General features: G+C 44.1%; 1 protein-coding gene across 1 annotated transcript in view; it reads left to right on the plus strand.

Moving 5' to 3' along the window:
• Window positions 1–9,695: 9,695 nt before the first annotated feature.
• The window catches only part of Ccdc80 (coiled-coil domain containing 80), a 32,557-nt gene continuing 18,952 nt past the window's right edge, over window positions 9,696–23,300 (plus strand). Inside the window, 5 exon segments of the mRNA XM_052740796.1 lie at window positions 9,696–9,840; window positions 9,980–10,209; window positions 10,845–11,749; window positions 11,751–12,731; window positions 20,024–20,180. Coding sequence (XP_052596756.1) covers window positions 10,856–11,749; window positions 11,751–12,731; window positions 20,024–20,180 — 2,032 coding nt within the window. The 5' untranslated portion in view covers window positions 9,696–9,840; window positions 9,980–10,209; window positions 10,845–10,855.

Below are 23,300 nucleotides of genomic sequence, written 5' to 3' on the forward strand. Positions count from 1 at the left end.
TGTGACAGTTGTATAGCCTGCTCTATTTGTGAGATTCCCGGCAGTGGAAGCGGGACCTGTCTCTGAAGCTTTGGCAGGCTTTTGGGAACCCATTCCTCATACTGGGTTGCGTTACCCAGCCTTAATACAAAGGAAAGAGCTTAGTCCTACCTCAACTTGATGTGCCATGCTTTGTTAACATTCATGGGAGGCCTGCCCCTTTTTGAACAGAAACAGAGGAGGAGTGGATGGGGAGAGAGTGGATGGAGGTGAAGGGAGGTAATGGGAGGAGAAGAGGGAGGAGAAACTACAGTAGGAGAGTAAAATAAATGAATAAATCTAATTAATAAAAAAGAAATAAATTGGACAAAGCAATAAATAAATAAATCAAACTTTCTTTAGAAGAAAATAGTCACTTTAATTTTGATGATTGGCAGTGCTACATCTGTATTTGTCACTGTTGTTTAACATATATAGAGATAAAGAGGCCCTATGTTTCAACAGTAATACCAATGTTTTTCTTCTCTTCAGTTTTTCTTTAAACTGACCAGTCATAGTTTGTTTTCTGGGGTTTGCCATCTTTCTCCAACTGTATTTGATTGGCAGAGACTTACAATGTTAGTACCAGGACTCTATGTCAGAGTGAAAAGAATGACACAAATCAATGGAAGGGTACTTCATGTCCTCACAAATTAAATATCAGCTATGGAAGGACAGGGGAATGCAGCAGCTTCAACTCAGTGGCAGAGTGCAAGCTGAGCGTGCTTCAAGTCCTGTGTTCAGACTCCAGTGGAGAGAGAGAAAGGGAAATGGAGAGAGAGAGAGATAAAGGAAGAGGGAGAGAGAACGAGGTGAGTGGGGAGCCTTAGAAGGCCTCTCAGAGAAGGACGAGTCCAGGGAGAAGCTTCTGGGAAATCCTGAGGGAAGTTGATCCAAGGCCTAGACGCAGATGCTCAGCTGGAGGTGTAATAGAAATCTGAGAGAAAGAGCCCAAGAGGTGATGTGTCTAAACTATGGGCCTCTAAGAACATCACATGGTCTTGCCTTTCTCCTGCCACAGTTGACGCTCTATGCTTCTCCTCATCATGTAAGTTGTGCATGATAGATGTCTGTCTTCATGTCCACCTGTATGCATTCCTCAAGTGATGCTTTTCTATTTCTGTGATTGAAATAGCCTTCTAGATTTGTGATATCAGCCCCAGTCCTTCTTGAAATACAGACTCCTGCCTCCAGCTGTTTACTTAACATCTGGACCAAGGTTCTGACTGGAAATTCAAATATGATATTTGCTTTTCTCTGTTCCCTCAAGTGCTCTTGTCAGCCCTGTCTTCAAAATATATGCCATAGTAAGATGATTTTCTGTAATGACCTGCTGTGAGCACCCTAGTTTGAGCTACCACATCTTTCACTTGTGCCAGTACAGCACCCTCCTAATGGTCTCTCTGTTAGAATTCTGCCCTCACTCCAGCTACATGACTGCACATACACAGTTCCGGGTCTTGCATCTTATGTCATCAGCAGGTGCTGGCGACTATGTGTGCAGTGTAGTCACACAATCTGCACCTTAAAAAGCCGGACGCAGACTCCACTCTCTCTCTCTGTTCCCTCTGCTCTGCTCCCCTCTCCCCCACCCCACCATCCTTTTCTCTTTCCAGGCCTGGCTCTCCTCTCTCCCCTCTCCCCCCTTTCCCTCCTAATAAAGCTCTGAAAACTAACACTGGGTTCTGTCATGACCGTGACCTTTCCACATGGTAATCAGTGCCGCAACCAGTGCCATTTATCAGACCTATTGCTCCCAAGACGCCAGGTTTCTTTGACCTCCATACTCATCACTCAATCATAAACATTTCTGTAAGTCCCATAGCGGCACTGTCATGCCTTTGCTGAAAAATCCTTCACCACCGTTCTTCTCGGACACACCTGTGAAATACCCCCTGTCTTAGTGTCTGTGCAATCCTACTTCTTCACCTAGAATGTTCTTTTCCTTCCCACTACAGGAGTGACTTGTTCCTACTGTCTCTAGATCCATTATCCTTGTCCTCATCTCAAATGGCTTCCCTCTCTTTACTATCCTTTACTCCCTTCCCTCTTCAGGTCTCTCTTTCAAGTATACATACATACATACATACATACATACATATATATATATATATATATATATATATATATATATATATATATATATATTGCAGCCACTTCTTATCCTTGGGGAATATATTTGAGACCCTCAGTGTATGCCTTTAGCCAAAGACAATATTGGACCCTGAGTGTTCCTTTTTTTTTTTTCATATATACGCACACAGGCTTAATGCCTTTTCCATACCAAATGAACATTTGTGCATAATGCCCAGACCTTTTATAGTCTGACATGGGACAATAATACCAACATGAAGTTTTTTCCTTATGATTTCAAGAGGAATCATTCTTACTGTAGTCTTGTCCATCTCCACATACATGATTTTTGGTCTTTATTGTCCCAGTTTGCTTCTCTTTTGCTGTGATAAAACATTGACCAAAAGCAACATGAGGAAGAAAGGGTTTGTTTGTCTTAAAAGTCTATCATTGAGAGAAGCCGTGACAGGAACCTAAAGCAGGAACCGAAGCAGAGGTCATGGAGAAACACTGCTTACTGACTTTCTACTCCTAGGTTACTCAGCTTGCTCTTTATACAACCCAGGTCCTCCCACTCAGGGGTGGCACTGCCTATGGGTCAACCATTAGTCAAGCAAATGTCCTGATTAATAGACTTGCCTACAAACTAATCAGATGTAAGCATTTTCTCAATTGAGACTCCCTATTCCCTAATGGTTTTACATTGTGTCACATTGACAAAACTAATCAGCACGTTTATCAAGTCAGAAACATTCATCTTTGTATTAAAGGAAGCATTTTGTGATACCTCTTTGATAGCTGGTATCACCACCCATGCACTCTGAGTACATTGAGTAAAATGTGAATTAGATGAATGTAAGTACTGTGGGACTGAGAACACCAAACTGATCACCACCATGGCTCCAAGGAGGATAGTGTTTAGCATGGGAGATACACTGGATAAAAAGATGATTCTTCCTCATGAAGAAAGAGCAGGAGAATGTAAAACTTAATCCAGTTACTCAGAATAGAACGGGATTTAAACCTTACACATATCTTTGTTTTCAAACTTTGCTTGCCCACAGGCAACCAAGACATCAGAAATCAAAACCTCATGTAAGAGAGGACTACTATACTTACTTTCATTCTTATGAGCTATTTGTCTCCCATTAATGTGTAAGCTCACATCTGTACTTCCAACGACAACAACAATGCCTGGCACTATGAAAATACATGTAGAAGAAATAGATTGTTATTTTGTTGGTTCCCACTTTCTGGTGAGATGATAATCTGAGGTCTTTTGAACAAAATGTCTAAGATGTGATCAGTCCAGTGAAGTAACCAAAGAAAGATGGGATCAATCCTGCCTGGAAGAGCAGGTGACAGAGGCTGATCTGAGATGAAGACTGGAGGAATGATAACACAAGGACAAGCAGGCAGTCCAACACAGCCTGCCAGAGTATCTGGAACTCTCACACACTCTATGGCCAATAGAACACAGCAAGCAAATGGACCAGATGCAATGTGGATGTCCCCTGAGTTACCTGTGGAAAACCTGTTCCAGGAAACAAAGAAACAATGCCTGTCACAGAAGTGGACACTGCAGTTGGCTGCAGCCATTATTGGCACTGCAATTTACATGAGGACAAAGTTGGCAGTGATGCTGTGGAGACACGGTGTTTGCCTATCTTCTCTAACAGGCTGTAAGCTTCTAGGGGAAGATGCTGTCTGGCTGATTGTTAATCTTGGTGCAAAATCTGCTCACTGGGAAAAAGAAAAAGAAAGAAAGAAAACAAACAAAAAAAACAACCAAAACCAAAACCCAAAACCAAACCAAACAAAGAACTGAGAAAGAAACTTGATCTTTTCCATCTTGAATACGCCTATGTGGATGGAGAAAGAAACAACCAGAATGTTCCCCTTCAAATGTGGTTGACAGAAAAATTTTGTTTGCGCTAAATAGCTAATGGCAAAGGCTTTGCAACCATATCCCCCTGACCCTGGCATGGATCCTCCAAGAAGCAGATTCATGTTCAGGCTCATTCCTTTCACACAGGACAGTAAAGATTTGAACTTCAGATCACCAGCTGTGGGGATTTAAAGAGTTATTAGGGGCTGGAGAGATGGCTCAGTACTTAAGAGCACTTGCTATTCCTACAGAAGACCCAGATTTTAGGTCCCAAGATCGACACAGCAGCTCACAACTGTCTATAAGTCCAATTCCAGGAAATCCAACTCCCCCTTCTGGACTCTGAAGTCACTTGGCACACATATGGTGCATATACATATATGCAGACAAACACTCAAACACATCAAACAAAAATAAATAAACCCAAATAAATAAATATGAGGAGCCAATCTCTTTAATTTATACTAGGGTAAGATCCTTCGGTGTTTTCCAATTGTAAGAGCAATATATTCCTAATCAAACAACCTTCTAAAGGGCCTTTAAACTTCCCCTAACAAACTCTTAAGCACTTATGTCAACTTTAAGGAAAAGAAAACCAGTAATAGTTCTTGAGAGTTTTGGACGTTAGCTCATCAGGCAACTTTAAATATATATATATATATATATATATATATATATATATATATATATATATATATATATATATATTTACTTTTTAAAATTAAAATATATTCACATCATTTTCCCCCAACCCCTCCAATGTGCCTGTCTTGATTTGTGTTCTTAAAATCATGACCTCTTTTTCTTTAATTGTTACTACATACATAAGCATATATTTCACACACACACACACACACACACACACAAACACACACACACACACACACACACACAAATGCCTAACTATAAATACAACCTTCTCAATCTCTTTGGTTTTAATGTATGTATGTACATGTATATACATGAGGTCAGGGCTGACCACTTGCTACTGCTAGGGGCTCTCATCCTTGGGGAAGGCTGCTTCAACTGCTCCCAGCATCCCTTGGTTGCCTACAGTTCTTTGTCTAGCAATGGGGCACCGTGAGATTTCCCCCTTTCATATCAGCATGTCTATTGATGATGTACTTCTTCAGGTCTTCTTTAGGCAGCCATTTATTTTTTGAAAAAGCATTTTCAGGTTTAAATTAGGTATGTGGCATTTGGTTGGTAGTTTGAGATCAGTTTTGAGTATTTATTTGCTTTGGGTTTATCTTGTTCTCAGAACCTTTCTGGGTTTCCTCAGCATCCTGAGTTAATGCCATGATGGGGTTTCCCCTTGACCTTTTATCTATTTTTTTTTATTTCCACTTTAGTTCCTCTCATACTGTGAATAACAAGAAAGGAGAGTTCATTTGAATGCTGAAGAACATAAATGTGGCCAAAGAAGAACATTTGATTAAGGTCTGAGGGTGGAAAGAAAAACCACAGCAACATCCACTGTGTGAACATTCAGTGTCTACCTCAGGGTATGGTGAAATGGTTCTGCTAGCCTTCCTGCTGGAGAGAATGGAATCCTGGGGCACGGGAGCTGGCTCCCCTGTCCTGTGATGTTGAAATGCCGTCTTGTTTTTTTCCCTTTTCTCCCTGTTCCGTGACACTGAAATGTTGGGCTGTTTTCTGCCCCCCACTCCGGCCCCTTGTTTCCTGTTTCCTTCTAAGCAGGTGATTTTCTAGTGTTTTGAATTCAGTTCGGTGGCATCTACTGAATGTTACTTTGTGCAAGAGAGCTATCTGCAGGTGATGGGCAGCCTGGGTTCTCTAGTGTGCTTGGAACAGCACATTTCTATGAATGTGGGTCCAGCCAGCTAATGGTCACCTTTCTGGATGTCTATCTCTTTCTGTCCACTTTAACTTTCATCAGATAGCCACCTCCCACCCTCATCACTCTAAAGCAATCCTAATGACTCTTTCCTCACCCGCCCCACGGCTCCATTACTATGCAATCGACACCAGGTAATTTCCTGTCACATAATCTCCAAGTTAGCATTTATGACATTTACTCTTGGCTAGGATGTGGTGATGATGCACACACCTTTAATCCCTGCACTCAGGAGGCAGAGGCAGACATAGCTCTATGAGTTCAAGGTCAGTCTTGTCTATCTAGTGAGTTTCAGGACACTTAAGGCTATGTGGAGAGACCCTGTCTCAAACAAAACAAAACAATCCCCCCAAATTAATTCATATGTCACTTTGCCTTTGGCTGAATACGCATCAAGCTCCAGTCTCTCCTCTAGATCTGCCTCATCCCCATACTAACTTATTTCTTTCTCAGGTTGCTGGTGAAAGGACCAGGCAGAAGCCCTCAATTTCAGTTTCCTGAGACTAGTGCAGGCAGTTTCTGGGAGGGCCATGAACAAAAGACATAGTCCTTGCAGTAGCTCCCTTTCTGCACGTACTCTGACCGCCCAAGGTTCAGCCAGTTGTTTACTGTCTGGGACCCCTCACCAACTTAGAGCTATGTACATGGGTCAATGTGAACGTGCGAGGCCAGCCAGCCTCCATGGCAGATCAAGGACAAAGCCTGGGACTTGTCCAGGCCTGCCCAAAAATGATAACAGTAACCCCCAACCAGTAAATTCAAAGGTTACACATCCTCACCCAATCATATGATGTAAAGGCTTGTACCACCCTGTTTGTGGTTTTTCCCTTTAAAAACTCCTCACTCTGAGAGCTTAGGGCTGTCCTCCTCCACTCTCTGTGTCCAAGTGTTGGACATGGACCAAGCCCAGGCTTGCTCGTTATCAATAAACCCCTGTGTGTTTTGCATCGGGTGTTGGCTCTGTGGTGGTCTTGCTTCGGGGGTCTTGTGATGCGGGCACAACACTGGGAAACGGACTGGTCTAAATGGGGAACTTAAAAAAATGGAAATTCAGATCCTTGCAAGCCACAAATCATTATGTCTCCCTATAAAGGGATGGATGTAAACTTGTCCCTTAACTTGCTCTTACTAGATACATGAATCCCAGACATCCCTGAGGAGCTTTTTCTGAGGTCCCAATGTAGGTTTAGACCTCAAGATGGAAAAACCAAAGAAGCTTCAAGAGAAATCCTACTTGGTCCCTGGTTTAGGGAAAAGCACTGTTGGATCGGCTCCTGCTCATGTGTTTAGTGCGCCATCTACTGACCCAGTGTCACAGAAGGAAGGCGAGCCTGAGATTCCAGGGAGAGAAAGGCAGCTGGGGGTTGAGGCGGCTTCCTCTCTGGGCACCACCAGTTCACTCATGTAACTGTATCTCAGTTTGACTCCCAAAAAGTGGGGGTGGGTGGGTGTTGGTGGTGGGTGTTGGTGACACAGGTTTCCAATGTTGTGCACATGGTTGGGGAGTTCGTGGAATACATGAGAATTCAGAAAAAAAAAATGAATGAGATTTGAAAGGACCTACTGAGAAAAGCTGCACCATTATTTCAGAAAGCAGAACTCTAAAACGATAAGTGCCCCAGTTGAACAAATCGAAGATCTTCTGTGGAAAAGAGAAACAGCAAAGGAATCCAGAGACTATGTTACAAAGGATAGTGCGGCAGAAAATGAAACACGAAGGTAGGACACCACCCTGCAGGACACCTGGTCTAAACTTCAGCTGCACCACTCTTCATTATTTCTGTGATGACAAGAGATTCATTGAAACATCCCTCTGTCCAGCTAGAAACTAGGGGACCCTCCTATTACCTCCCAGGTGTGTTAACTAACAGACTATATGCAAGCACCATAGACGGAGAAAAGCCCGGTGATCTGGTAGCTCTCGTTGGTAGGGGAAAAGAGAAGAAAACAGCGACCACAAACAAGAGGAGGGAGGAGGCTCGGGGAGGGTGGTGTGGACCACATCTGAAAATAATGAAAACACACCTCGACTCGATTCCTGGGCACGGGGCACTGCTCCACTTTACAGTTTGAACTGAAGTTGGCTCTGACTTTTATGTACTCACAGTGGTGCCCAGTGGACAGAGCACCTTCCTGCTTGGCACTTTCCGCACTCTAAACCATGAGGTAAGAGTGCTACATCCAACGCCCCTACAGGAATTTCCCCAACTCTTGGGTCAGAGCTGTATGTGCAGGGAAGGCACATGTAACTGGGAGAGATGGAGCTGACCTAGGGATGCAACTAGGGATGATGTTTTTACCCATTGAGAGAAGCTGCTTGTACGGCTTAGTTCACAAGGCTTTGGTGGCCCCTGGGTTGCCACTGTTGGTGGCAGTTAATAATGAATTGTAGAGGTTGGGAGAAATGCCCACAGGACCCGAGTGTCTTCCCTTCTCACTCAAAGCTGAGTCCACATGGAAGACCCAGGAGGTGGAAGCCAAAAGCTGCCACAGTCTCTCCTGTAGAGAGACTGGTCCGACTATTTCTTTGTGTGTGTGTGCATATGTGTGTGTTTCATGTGTGCATGTGCATATGCATATGTGTGCACACACATAGCGGGGAGTGGAGGCTTGGAGGCTAATGTCAGTCATATTCCTCAGGCGCTCTCCACCTTATTTATTTAATGTGTATAAATGTTTTCCGTGTGTGTGTGTGTGTGTGTGTGTGTGTGTGTGTGTGTGTGTGTGTGTGTACCATGTGGTGCATGCCTGCTGACTGCAGAAGTCAGAAAGGTACATATCAACTGGAACTATAGTTGTGGATGGTTGTGAGCCACCATGTGGCTGCTGGGAATGAAACCCAAGTTCTTCTCAAGAGCAACTAGTGCTCTTAACCAGTGAGTCTGCCCAGCCCCTCCACCTTACTTTTTAGAGACAGGGACTCTCACTGAACCCGGAGCATGTTGATTCAGGTAGGCTGACTGGCCAGTGAGCTTCAGGGATCCAAGTGTCTCTGCTGCTCTCCCCAGTGGTAGGGTTACAGCCTTGGTGCTCAGTTTTTATGAAAGTGCTGGGAATCTGAACTCAGGTCCTCACACTTGAGAAGCAAAGACTACCACCAACTGAGCCACCTTCCCAGCCCCCCACCTAACTACTTCTAGGGACTGTAAAAGATTCTAGATTTCTAGAACATCTGGAGAGCTGACTATTGTCACACACACACACACACACACACACACACACACACACACACACACACACGCTGTGTTCACCATCTCTACAGAAACTGGGAGCCAGAATGCCCATTCCCTGATGTAATATCCCTGCAGTCCTCGGAGACAGCAGCCTTTGCCCGCCTTGCTAACCTTTTACCAGCTTCCACACATCCCAAGGAAAAATAAGGACTAAGCATACAGTAACATGAGCCCCAATTAGCATAACATAAAAACAACTTAGTCATGTTTTCCATGGGCTTTTCCAAACCCAAACTCAAAGCATAAAGCAGGCAGAAAGAGATAAAAATACGTGCATGGAACTATAAATAGATGCATGCTGTCTGACTATGCACCACCAAGGTCTGTGGCCCCAGTGAGTGGCTGTCGCCAAGAAAACCAGTCAGGTGGAGAAACCTGAGGCTTTTCCCCTTTCAAACCATAGTGTGAGAATGGACAGGAAGGGAGACTGCCCCTGATGGCTCGGTAGGGAAGGAGTTAAGTCCTCAGTCATCCTATTCTGAAGTGATTTACAACGAGGAGGACGATGTGTAGAGTTTCAAAACTTTTCCCAGCCCAGGCACAGCCCTTTCCCTTCTCACCGGGTTCACTGACTCTCCCTGTACTGAAATGGGAAGGAGGCGTGTTTTGCTGATCTGTTAAATTCTTAGTGAAGTTTTCTTGATTTCCAGTGGCTGCTGTTGTTTGAGTTTGGTTTGGAGCAAACCTGAAGTAGTCCTGACTTTTCTGGAATGGAATCCAGATGAGGAAGAAGAAATAGAAGGAGAGGGAAAAAAGAAGAGAAAAAAAAGGTGGGGAGAAATAAAGGGAGGAGAGACGGAAGGAAAGGGGGAAAATTGTCCTTTTTTTTTTTTTTTTCACATTCACATTCACATTCCTCTGTTTTCCCTCAGCCTGGAAAACATATTAATCCCAGTGCTTTTACGCTAGGAAACAAAGGGACTCAGCCAGACTGTGTCGGGGAAAGGGTGATAAGAAAGAACTTGGAACTTCACCGAGGGCAAGAGTGAGGATTCAGAAAGCATTAGGACTTCACTCTAAGGACAATCCCAGTGGCAGCAGAGGACCAGCTCACACAGACTCAGGAGAAGCTGCAGACAAATGGAGATACGGACAGTCCCGCCAGCAGCAACGTTCACCTTATCTCACTGGACCAGAAGGTAAGAAGACACAGCCAGAAAGAGAGGGAATCAGCCCAGCTCGACAGGCTGAGCTTCCTGGGGCTGCTTTCTCAAACAGGAGCTCCCTCCCACCCCTTTTGTATTGCTCACCCTCCACAAGGAGACAGAGGGCTACAAGGAACCGATTTCATCTAGGAAACTGTCCTAGGGACCAACCTTTCAGTCTCTTTTGAAAGCCCCTGCATTCCGTCTCCATGAACCACCATGTAAGTGTGCGATCTCTGCCTTTCCCTGTTTGCTTCACCGTTGCTTGTTGGAAGAAATGAAGTGTGAGTGTTGTCTTAATTACACGGCTCCGTGTACACGGTCTCTGGGGCATCCAGAGTACAGCTGAGGCAGTCCAAGCATGCCTGCCGCCCGCCTGTGAAGCAAGGTTGGATTTCCTGCTTACCGACTGACTGCTAAGCACTGGCAATCCCAGCAGCTTGAAAGGAACGGGCTCTCACCCTGTTTTGTCTCCGCTGCCTTCCCTCCTTCTTCTCTAGCTACCCCTTCCCCTTGGCCAAGACAGAAAGAGAGAATGCCCAGCTCTGTTTGCAATTGCAATTAATGATTTTTTTCTCCTCCCTCTCTCTCCCTCCCCCACCCCATTATGATCTTTCTGCATTCCCAAGTGGATAACACAATGATGTGGAAGATGGGACCTCATTTCGCCATACTGTTGGCCATGTGGCTGGTGTGTGGATCAGAATCTCATTCCCCTGTCTTGGAGAGAGACAGGCACACAGGGCGCAAAGTACCTTTGGCCTCTCCAATCAGCACTAGGTCGGCTCGATATCTGAGGCACACCGGGAGGTCTGGTGGAACTGAGAAATCCACCCAGGAAGAACCAAATCTTCAGCCTCTCCCAAGGAGGAAGAGTGTACCAGTGTTAAGATTAGCTCACCCGACCATGAGGCCGACCCCCTTAGGTATCAATGGAGTGCCAGTCAGACCTGAGTCGAGACCAATAGCTAGGGGCTCTCCGCGTGAGATGGTCCGAGATGAGGGGTCCTCTGCTAGGTCCAGAGTGTTGCGTTTCCCCTCTGGGTCCAGCTCTCCCAATATCCTGGCCAGTTTTGCAGGAAAGAACAGGGTGTGGGTCATCTCAGCCCCGCACGCCTCGGAGGGCTACTATCGCCTCATGATGAGCCTCCTGAAGGATGATGTGTATTGTGAACTGGCAGAGAGACACATCCAACAGATCGTGCTGTTCCACCAGGCAGGTGAGGAAGGGGGCAAGGTACGGAGGATCACCAATGAAGGCCAGATCCTGGAGCAGCCCCTGGACCCCAGTCTCATCCCAAAGCTGATGAGCTTCCTCAAACTGGAGAAGGGCAAGTTTAGCATGGTGCTGTTAAAGAAGACTCTCCAGGTGGAAGAGCGCTACCCTTATCCCGTCAGGCTGGAGGCCATGTATGAGGTCATTGACCAAGGCCCCATCCGCAGGATCGAGAAGATCAGACAGAAGGGTTTTGTCCAAAAGTGTAAGGCCTCGGGCATAGAGGGCCACGTGGTCCAGGAAGGGAACAATGGCGGCGGGGGGAGCGGGAAGCACAGGCCTTGGCAGTGAGAAGAAGAAAGAGGACCCAAGGAGAGTACAAATCCACGCCACCAGAGAGCCTCAGAGAAAGCTGGCCACCACCAAGGCAGCCACTCCCCAACCTCCCCCAACCCCGAGGGCCACCACCCTTCCTCCTGCTCCAGTCACAACGGCCACGCGGGCCACATCCCGAGTGGTGACAGTAGCCGCCAGACCTACAACCACGACTGCCTTTCCAAGCACCCAGAGGCCCTGGACAGCCCGGCTGCATCCCTTCTCAGTCTCCCACAGGCCTTCTGCCACAGCCGAGGTGACCACCGCCAGGGGCACTTCCATTTCAGAGCAGCTCCACCCTCTACCTCGGAAGGAGCAACCCAGAGAGAAGTCACAGGCCACCAGGAGGCCCAGTAAAGCCACCAACTATGGGAGCTTCCCAGCAGCCCCACCCACCACTCTCTGGGAGGGCAGCACAAGAGCTGTGGGCACAAGTCGTTTCCGCGACAACCGGACAGACAGAAGAGAACATGGCCATCAGGACCCAAACGTGGTGCCGGGTCCTCACAAGCCAGCGAAGGGGAAACTGCCCAAGAAGAAGGACAAGATTCTCAGCAATGAGTACGAAGCTAAGTACGACCTCGGTCGGCCCACGGCCTCGCAAGGGGAGGAGGAGCTGCAGGTGGACATTATGCCCTCCCAGAACGCGAAGGAATCAAGAAAACACGAGAAGCTGGGGAAACCTGAGAAGGAGAAGAAGAAAAAAGGGAAGAGTGCGAAACCAGACAAGTTGCTCAAGAGTGAAAAGCAGACGAAGAAAGCCGAGAAAAAGAGCAAGCAGGAGAAAGAAAAGAACAAGAAGAAGAAGGCGGGTAAGACGGAGCAGGATGGCTATGAGAAGCCCACAGCAAAAGAGCTCACTCCAAGTCCCAAGAAGTCAGTGGCCGACCTGCTGGGGTCATTCGAAGGCAAACGAAGACTCCTGGTAAGTAATGCGTTTGGCACTTTCCTCCTGTGTGCTGAGGTGGGGCATTGGTGCGTTTGTCACGTATGTTACAAACTCACTTCTGGGGTGACAGAGTGAGGCTGAGCCTGCCTCATGCTCAGGAAGGCTGGAGGCAGGATGTGGTATGCCTTTGATATTAGCACATTGGAGGGCAGATTGGATTTCTGTGAGTTCCAGGTCAGTCTGGTCTACATGGCAAGTTGGCTGTTGTGAGTCTCACAGACACTTTTTAAACTAGTAGGCAGATATCTTCTCTCCAGGAAGACTGTCTCCTCCATTACTGTCCCAATTACTAGAAAGAGCAGGAAGAATCCCAGGATGGCATGTGGACTGAGTTATTTGCTCTGGTTTCTAGAGCCTCAGAGGTGTGTATGAATTTGGAATGAGACAGGAGTTTCTCCTGAGGCTGTGTTGGAAATGGGTATGTATGCCCACATTGGGGAAAAAAGATAAGCAATCCGCACTTCTGTTTTGCCTGCTGTTAAGTGTATACATCCCATCCCAGGAAACTTCTCTTTGAGCATTACTTGTCACTATCTGTAAAATGGTAAAAGGATTTGGATAAATTGAAAGGAGGCTTTGGGCAGGAACGAGCCAATACTAAATGGAAGACCTTTTCTCATCAGTCTTGTTTCTGACTCTTTCTGTGTGCACTCATGTTTCAGAACTCCTCCAAGATTTCTACACTAACTCTGGCTTCTTAATACCATGATTTTAGCCCAGGTTGCCAAGGAGGAGTTTAATAGGTTACATATAGTAAAAGACCCGTGAGTTCATATTGAGTGAGGCAAGTTGTATCTAAGAAAAGTTCTTAGATACTGCTTGAGGGAGCCATGTCAGGCCATTGTGACCATGCCCATCCTGCTGAACACAGGATCTGACTCCTGGCCTGGATTCATCTTGCATGCCAAACAGGCACCCTTCTCTAAGACATTTCTCAAGAGGCCTTCAGCTTGTTCAAAGTGGCCTAAATTTGGATTAATGATCTGAGCAGAGAGACTCTGATGACCATGTATCTTAAGTGATTTAAAAACTTTTAAATACCCATTTGAAGTGTTAACCAGAGCAGAGGCATTTGTGGTATTTGTTCTGGGTGGAGCATGTCTTGAATTTTCTTTTCATTTCCATCAATAGTGGTGTTAGGGATTAGAATAAAACCTAAGGTCTGGCTGGTTTTGAGAGAGAGAGAGAGAGAGAGAGGCTTTCTTTGGTGCTTTCTGTAAGTTGATGGCATTTTAAACAGATTTTTCAAGTGACTGTGCAAATTTAGGCAATCAGATGATAGGCTATTTGTAAAGAAATTTAACAGCTGCTTGTATATTTCTAGAATCCATAAACTGAAATGTTCCACTTAGGGCCATAAGCATCACTGATTTAAAGTAGAACTTGATCCAGTACCTGAATGTTTGTCCAGGATCCATGGAGCCAAGCTGCTCTCTTGGGGGCGTGGGAAAGCATTACCACTTGGGCTGCTTTGCTCAATGAGTACCTGGGACTTTGCCCAGCCCACTAAAGCACCCTCTCACCCAATTCTGTCCATTTAGACAACAAGGCAGGCAGAGTGCTCCTCATGGCTAGATTTTAAACACAGAAAGAAGTAATCAAGGGTAAAATGTCAGGATTGTAATTGTGCACCCGCCTGACAAATCCTCTCATTGCCCCAAGCGGGTAAGTCAAAAGAAAGAGGTTTTCATACTCCATCCCTGGAGTTAGCTGTGCCTTCGATTTCTCTTGCCTGCTCCCTGCTCTCTGTGTTAGGGATCGGAATGCCCAGCTGGGACTTCTCTGCTTTTAACAGTATCCCTGGTCATAAATTGTTATCAAATGAAGCTCAAAGGACAGCTTCTGCTGATGTCATATGAGGCAAAGCAGAAACCAGCTGGAATCGCTTCTGCCTATGTTGGCTCTTTGGAGCTAGCCAGAGAATAAGGTTTGTTATTAGAAAGAAAATCCCAACAGGACACAGTTCAGTCTGTCAGTCCTGTGTGTGACCAGCTGATCATATCTCTACTGTGTTTTCTGAAGTGCTAATGATGTATGAAGAAAGAATGGAGTCAAAAAGATGAGATGGAGCTGTCCTGATATCAAAACAATGCTTTTGGGTGAAAGGCGTTACTGGCGCATAACTCCTTTCCCACTCACTTTTTCCATCAAACTCTGCTCGTGTTATTCAGGAAGTGTGGGGATTCAATTAACATTCATTAAGGCTGAGCAGTGTTGAGCTGTTAAAGTACGACAGAGAACGTTTACTTCTAGTCTCAACTAAACCTGGTATGCTCAACCTATGGGTGGGTTTGCATTCCAAGAAATGGTGTGGACTTTCTGGCTCATTTCTCCAGCTTTTCAGTAACCAGATCCCTGACTCGAATTTATCGTAAAACCCCTGGCGCTTTGTATTCATTCACACCATTCTTTAGATGTGAAAACATCCCATAACTGCTCTTTAACCAGTTACTTAGGGAAACCCTAGCAGCAACTGTGTAAGTCGTGGTTGAGCGACCGACTTCTTCCGGTCTTCAAGCGCATTGCAGGTAGATCCAGGGGTCCTGCTTTTAAACCAGAGTGCAACTCTTGAAGCCTTCTGCCTCTCAGTTCGTTAAAAAGAGCAGATTCAACATGTAAGCTGCTTTGCTGAAACTTCATGGTTTTGTTCTCACAGTTCCTACAAGGAATGACTTATTAGCAGTCTTTCCCAGATGAGAAAACACAAGTTTAGATTCCTTGAGAAATTCACCCAAGGTAGGTAGCTATTATGTAAAAAAGACTGTGTATCTGTTCAACTTCAAAGTCAGTCCACACTCCAACCTCCCTTCCATTGGGTGTGAGCCTTGGGAGGTATATGCCACAAAGAAAATGGGAAATTGGGGAATAAAACTATTTCTTAATAAGTATGAGCATCTAATACTTCATTTTGGGGTAAGTGAGATGGCTTAGCAGGTAAAAGTACCTGCTACCAGGCTTCACAACCCAAGTTCAATCCCCAGGAACCACACGGTAGAGAGAACCATCTCCCATCTGACCTCCACATGCACCACACACCCACTCAGCCCACATACCATAGATAAATAATACAGCTTTTGAAACTACATTTTGAACTTTGAGTTTTCAAGACAAGTGAAGAAGCAGTCGCATTTTCATAGTAAGTGCAAATGTGGAGTTACTGCCTTTCCTACACAGCTCAACTCTGGCTTTCCAGGCAGTTGGTGAAGAACAGTTGATTGAACCCATTTTTCTCTTCCGTCTGTCTGCTTGATGTCCATTTGGGATTGGCTACAGAGATGGCGGACAGCTGTTTATCACTAAACCATTGGTCCTTGTGAAGGATAGCTAGCGATCATTTGGTGGCTCCGAGATCCACCTACTTGTCAGCTCACAGGGAGCTTTGATGTGCTGAACTGCATGAGTTCAAGCTCGAGTCTCTGATTGCTTTGGCAATGGAATCTCTGACAGTCCAAGTGGGTTAATAGTTTCAACTCTGCTTGTGAGACATTGCTCCTGAGATAACAATCTACTTACTTGGTTTTAGTTTTAGAAAAGGATTTAAAGTTCTGTTTTACAAGGCAGACTCCAAGGCTGAAAGTTAGTTTATGGAATCCTTTAAAAAAAAAAAAATCTAATGTTTTGAGCCTCGCCCAGTACTGAGACTAAGCGAAGACTGAAAATATTTCAAATCTTTCCCAGCATCTTCTGGTTCGTGTTTGCCCCCTTCACTTATACAGTCAGGTTTCATTCTCCTCTGGGACTCATTGACTCAACACACCACTGGAATAGACACACAGACAAGATCACAGCACAACGGTAAATTCAGGACACATGCCCTGAGTTACCGCCATCAAACTGGCAAGAGAGCAAACGACAGGGCCCTTCACTGAGGAGTCCTGGGGTAGTCCTTCTAGGAAGAGAGAACTGGAAACAGTTTCCATTTTAAGCACTGTTAGAGATGCTACCACGCTAGAAAATGGATGTGTCAGAGGTGTCAATACACAGGGAAAGGCTCTGACATGTCAGGTGACCAGCTGCCCCCATTTCCCTGTGCAAACTCCATCAGCAGATCAAGTGTAAGGAGAAGGTTTTCCATCTGGCTTATGGGCTCTGCCTAGATATATTCATGCCCAGGGATCCTCATGTTTCCGAGTTCCCCCTGCCCCTGATGTGGATGGACTGATCTCTAGCTTGTGGAATGTGGACCAGCCAGCATGGATCACAGGATAACTTCAGGGTCTGAGGTCTCAGAGCCTTAAGGAACTTGACATCAACATAAAACATATACATAAAAGAGACACAAAATTTCCATGTGAGCTGCGCAGGCAAATAGAACTGTAATTAAAAGGAGTACGTGTTTGAGATATGGTAGTAGGGTAGGATGTAGGAGACTGGAGGACATGGGCAAACACAGATGGTGGAGTTGGTGAGCTAGTCAGAGGCAGTAGACATGCGCGTGTTTGGACGCATAGCCCCATTCAAGTATCTACATATATTGTTCAATTCCTGAGACTTTACGAAGCTTGCATAGAGATTGTTCCACGGTAAAGAAGACAAAGGTAAGAGGCTGCAGGCTACCCAGGGGTTGAAGTAAGACAAAAATGCTAGGCCTCCCTCTTTGATGGTGGATGTCACCCTTTCCTCTGTGCCACTCTGCCTAAAAGTTGCTTTTATTTCATGGTTGAGAGTGATCTGATAACAAGGGTAAAGGGGGCTTAGAAGCCTGGGCAGAGTGCCTGCAAGGACAGAAGCCAGGAGGTGAATTGTGCAACATGTACATCACCTCCCTGTGAGTTAAAGCATCCCTGGGCAAAAGCTCCAGGTTAAGATAAGCCTGGAAGGATTTTCTTCCTCTGAGATTCCTACTAGACATCCATAATCTGATATCACTGTGTACATGTGGGAGAAACTGGCATGCAAGGGAGGAAGGGCATCTCTGAGATTATATATTGTCTGAAATTCTTAATTATACTTGCCCAGGAGGAGAAGACTGGAGGAAACTTTGAGAATTCTTAAAATATGGCCGTGGACCACAGGGCTCCATATCAAAGAATGAGGCAATGAAATGAATCCTGGGTATGGATATGAAGGGAGAGAACAGTAATTATCATTCATCTAGTGTCTGGGAAGCTGTGCCTTGGAACTTCTTGGAATATATTCTAAATATGGGCTAGGAGTTCAAAATCACAAAATTTTTCTTAGTTCATTATTTTAAGTAGACATGTTTCAGTTCATTTTTTATTTTGCATTTCATGTCTGTTTATATGGACATAGTGGCCAGGAAATATGTTTTAAAAGATATAATCTCAGTGAGGAAAAGTATCAAAATTCCACATCTATCTAAAATTTATTCATTGACTCAGACTTAGCCTTAAGGAAAAAAAACTAGCATGGTTCTTAAAACATACATTGATCATATTTCCAGTTGTTAGTTTGTTTTTAATTAGCTATATGTGTTTTGATATGGAAGGAAGAATTTAGAAATTTTATTTTAACTAGACATATTCTAGATTTTTCTTTTTTAGCTTGTCTTTGCTCATAAACAGACCATTTTGGAATGAACAAAATGTTGTTTAAGTGATGAACTAAGAAAAATTTCTTAAAAAGCAACCCCCAAACCCTTTGCTAATGTCCCACTCACAGGCTTCCAGAAGCATTTTAATTTCCCAGAGGGAGTGTTTTGGAAAGCACAGAGATTTCAGCCGGGAAAGCTTGTAGGCATCAATAAACAACTCCAATGGAGAAAAACCAAATCAACAGCAAGATCAATCTGGGGCCAAATTTACTGGCTATTTTTGATCAAAATAGTTGACAAAGGTTGACGACATAGTAACTTCTCCCACCCAAAATGCTAACCTGGTAGACACAGAACTTTAGAAAGAATTTATAAGTTCTGGTTGGGTGAATAGAAAATTGGTTGTTAAATTTGAACATGGCTGAATGCAAGAAAATGTTTACATAAATCAATCAATAAATCAATATAGGGGCTTGCTTCCAAGCCCTATGGTAAGGCAACAAAGGGCGCCCACGTGGGACTCACTGTGGACACCTGCCATGTGAGTTCTGGTTCCAGGTCAACAAGAACCTGGTCATCATCAGAATACAACTTCATGTCCTCCCACTTCCAGGACAAGCAAAGTGTTGCTGCCCATTCTCAGCATGTGGGAAACAGTTTGGGTTTCAGCTTGGAAAAATCTTGGAAAAACATTGGAGAAGGTTCCAGAAAAAAGTCAACTAAAATGATCAAAGGATCAGAGAAGCTTCCTCTTAGAGTAGATTCAAAACATTGAGACATTCTTAGAAAACGCAAGAGAACCTAGATAATTAGCTAAATACACACACATATCCATGCATATACACAAGCATACATACATACACAAACAAATAAACATGCATACATTCGTACATAGAATAGTCAAAGCATACTCATTTTAACCAAAACAAAATGAAATACAGCTCCCCAGATGGCTGGAGATCAAAATATCTCTGCTGTATCTTTTCCTCAGAAGTCAAGAGTTATAAAACATGGACGAAACTCCAGATCTGATTTGAAGAGAAAGCTAAAATGAAACAGTTAAGACCATCCTGATGGGGTAGGGCTGGGCTCTAGTATCAACATCCCCCTCCTTGAGCTGAGTGCCACAAAAAATATCATCTGTGTGGCAAAATATAGCCCCAAAAGCTATCCTAAAAACTGTCTGCAAGGTTGCCTAATAAAAATTCTGTTCCACAGTGTGCTGGCCTGGCTGTGAAATTCTTTCAACATTATGGAAGTGAAAAAAAAATAGTGATTGAATTAGCCTGATTAGTTAGTTAGGAAAATGAAGGTCAAAATGGAGGAAGGCAGATAGTTATTGCATGTTAGATATTCATGGAATGTGACAGACTAAGAATAAATATTTCTGTGTGCCCACAAATCGGAAAGCCATAGCATAGATGAAATGAAGGCAAATTAGAGAACTGAGTAGAGACATCTAAACTATCTGGACTTGCTTTTAGTTTACTTTAAAAGAAAAGAAAAAAGAATAAAAGAGAGAGGATAAATGAAAAAGAGTAAGAAAGAGAGAAAGAGAAAGAAAGAAAGAAAGAAAGGAAGGAAGAAAGAAAAGAAAGAAAGAAAGAAAAGAAAGAAAGATTGTCTAAATGGTCATTTAGGTCTTGATTACGCAACTGTCTAAGAAAGCAGTCTACAGTTTAGGTGCCCTCTGCTCCCACTTGTCTCTGGGTTTGGCCTCATCATGACTTGAGCACTGTGAACTAATACTTGGCTTGTCCTCCCCTGCCTCCAGCTGATCACCACTCCCAAGGCTGAGAACAACATGTACGTCCAACAGCGGGATGATTATCTGGAGAGCTTCTGCAAGATGGCCACCAGGAGGATCTCTGTGGTCACCATCTTCGGTCCTGTCAACAACAGCTCCTTGAAAATTGACCACTTTCAGCTAGGTGCTCTTAAGCATTTTATAGTTTTTTGTTTGTCTGTTCTGTTGGTTTTGTTTTTACCCCTTATCTGTGGTGGGCCCGTTATTATGGGAGAGGCCTTGGGTGGGGGTTGGAGGAGATCAAAAGAAACATTGAAATGTCTGAAGGGTCCTCTGGTTGTGATGACAGAGATGATGTCTGTCTGTCTATCTATCTATCTATCTATCTATCTATCTATCTATCTATCTATGCAGGCAGGGACACTCTGGCTTAAGATGTCAGCATTCTAAAACAAAGACATGTAGTACTCTTTTTTGTTAAGTCAGAAAAGTGGTGGGAAATGAAAAAAGTATTACATAATTGGGGGGAATGAGAGAATATGTGGCCCCTTTCTCTTGGATCCTGGGTCCTCTTGCCTATGAGCAGCACCGGTCAATATATGCCTACATGCTTTATGCTACAAGTGTTTCATCATACCTGGGGACCTGCCAGACTCTTGGATGCTGGCAAGCCTGGAGGGGGAATTAGCTAGAGTTAGAAACTGTTAGCCTAAATGAAAGGTCACTGAAAATACGGATTGCACTTCACCCAAATCCTTTTGGAGAGCAGAAGAATTTGGCTGAACTTTAGAGTTTGCACAACGTTTCACAGTGATGATGTGTATAAGGTTCATGGGGCACAGCTCGCCTCAGGCAGCTGAGTTCTAGTTCACAGCGATTCCCATGGGCATGCTGCAAGAGTCACTTATTAGTTAAGCCTCACACTCAGAAGGTTGGAACCAGAGGCAATAGTTTCCATAAAACATTTTATGTAACAGTTTAGTGTGTGTGTGTGTGTGTGTGTGTGTGTGTGTGTGTGTGTGTGTGTGTGTATGTGTGTGTGTTTGTAATTTTGGTCATTTTACCCCCAATTACTCTCCCTCATATCCCTCCCTCTCCCACTGAACCCTTCTTTCTGACAAAAGTTTTATCTTTTGGAAAATCTTTCTTAAACATTACTTCACTCCTTTTGTTGTTTAGCTATAATTAAAGTTCTTTGGATTCATTCTTTATATTTCATTATCCTCTATATTTTTCATAAGTACATTTCTTCTGAAAGTACATGAAAATATTTTTCCAATTAGTTAGCACAAAATAACTAACATAGCTCAGATTTTTCTGATGCAAGATGTTGATACAAATGCCACATCTGTCCTAATTATGATGTCAACTTGATTTGCATATGGACAAGTTTTCTAAACTATGCACTTTTGATTGTGATAACAACCGTTAACATAAGATCAATCGTCTTAACACATGTTTTGATGTAAAATATAGTAGTCTTAGTATAGGCACAATGCTACCCAATGGCTCTATAGAACTTAGCTGCACATTTTCAGCTATACATTCTCTTTCATTGGCTCACCATCCCCTGAGGTGGCTACAAAGGACAAATAAATAACATCCATCTTGGTGTCCCACATTAATCACCATGGATCAGTAACTGATTTGTGAACTCTGTCCCTCTGCTACAAATATGTTTGGTGATTAATGTCCTCAATCAACAACAACAGCCAGATATGATGCTTTAATCCCAGCACTTGGGAGGCAGAGGCAGGTGTGTCTTTGTGAGTCTGAGGGTAGCCTGGTCCACATGGTGAGACTCTGTCTCAAAATTCTGACAACAACACCCATCAATCAAGTAAAACCAAGAAACAAAGAAGTAGCTCTGGAAGCCAGGAGGTCCACAGCCAAAGTTACAACTTATTTGTCATGTGATCTTGGGCAGGTTAGCTCTTAAGTCTTTAAAGAAACCTACTTCACAGGCTGTGGTGATGAAATAAGAGTGTGTACACACACCCCTGCTGACAATAGGCACTATTCTTGTGGCCATCCTTATCATCACCATTGGGTCAGGTGGGAAGTTCCACAATCAAAGGAGCCATCACAGTTGCCACCAGAAAAACAATTGCTGCTGCTTTCTGCTAATTACAGAATGGTGACTTGCAGCCGCTCTTTCAGGTCAGATTGTCATTAGGACTCTTGATAAATGAGAAGCCCAAGAGAATAACAACATAAAGGCATAGTTAGTGGTTAACCGGGATTCCAACTATTTGTTTCCTGGAGTTTCGCATAGTCGCTTGAGCCAGCAGGCTTCATGATACTCCAGATGTCTGGAGAGGAAATAGGCTTTCAATCCAGCACAGACTGGTGCTGGCAGATGATGAAAGCCCTCCCCAGCCAGGTGATCTCAGTGTCAAATGTGCTACCTACCAAGTCTTCCACAAAGTGTTCCCATTCCTTAGTTCAGAGGCGTTTGGAGAAGTCATTACATCTTCGACTTCAATCTTGGTATGATCATATTATAAGCATCTGGTGCTGCCTTGAAACATTTTTAGCATTATTCTGGTGTTTTCTAGAAATCTGGATTGAATGTGAACTGTAGGGGGCTGAGGTTTTTTTTTTTTTTTTTATTGTTGCTGTGGTTGTTGTTTTTTCGGAGTTATTGGAAGTCAGGTCTTGTAGTTTACCTCTCTGTTCAAAGAGTAACGGTACAGGCCTGATTTGGAGGTAAGGGAGGTTCTCTAACCTAATTCCTGGAGGCCCTTCTCTCCCTGTGTTGTGACCCAGGTTACCCTTATGAGAAAGGCGTGTAGCTCTTTCAGCCAAGACTGGGAGTCAGTTATGGGAAAATAAAACTTGGCGTGAGCCATAGTCGCAGTGAACCAAATCCCAGCTTTGTCTGGTTTTCAGCTGGAAGTCTGTCCGGTGGCTTTACTTCTCTTTAAATAGGAAGCAAGTACTGTGTATTTCTCCAGAGTTTTCCTAGGCCTTGAAAGTAGATGCTAACAACCAGATACAGTGTAGGCTGCCCTCATCAGCTGGCCCATCTTGCCAAAGGTAGTTGTCACATCTGGTGTGGGCCTACAAACACTAGGAAACTTAAGGTTTCAGACATTAGGCTAAAGAAAGTCACAAGGCTTGGGAAAATTCCGACGCCCTTATGGTTTTGCCAATGGAGAGGATATTATTTATGAGATGCTAAAGTGGACTCACATATAAAGTAATTCTTTATTGTTAGTATGTAAAAAATGTCACTGTAGCATAAGAATATTGATGTATATGTTGAGTAGAAAGAGCATAGACAGAATTGATCAGATAGGAA

The sequence above is a fragment of the Peromyscus californicus genome, unplaced genomic scaffold (genome assembly GCF_007827085.1).
Source record: "Peromyscus californicus insignis strain IS unplaced genomic scaffold, ASM782708v3 Scaffold_16__1_contigs__length_79575227, whole genome shotgun sequence".
In the NCBI taxonomy this organism is placed as follows: Eukaryota; Metazoa; Chordata; class Mammalia; order Rodentia; family Cricetidae; genus Peromyscus; species Peromyscus californicus.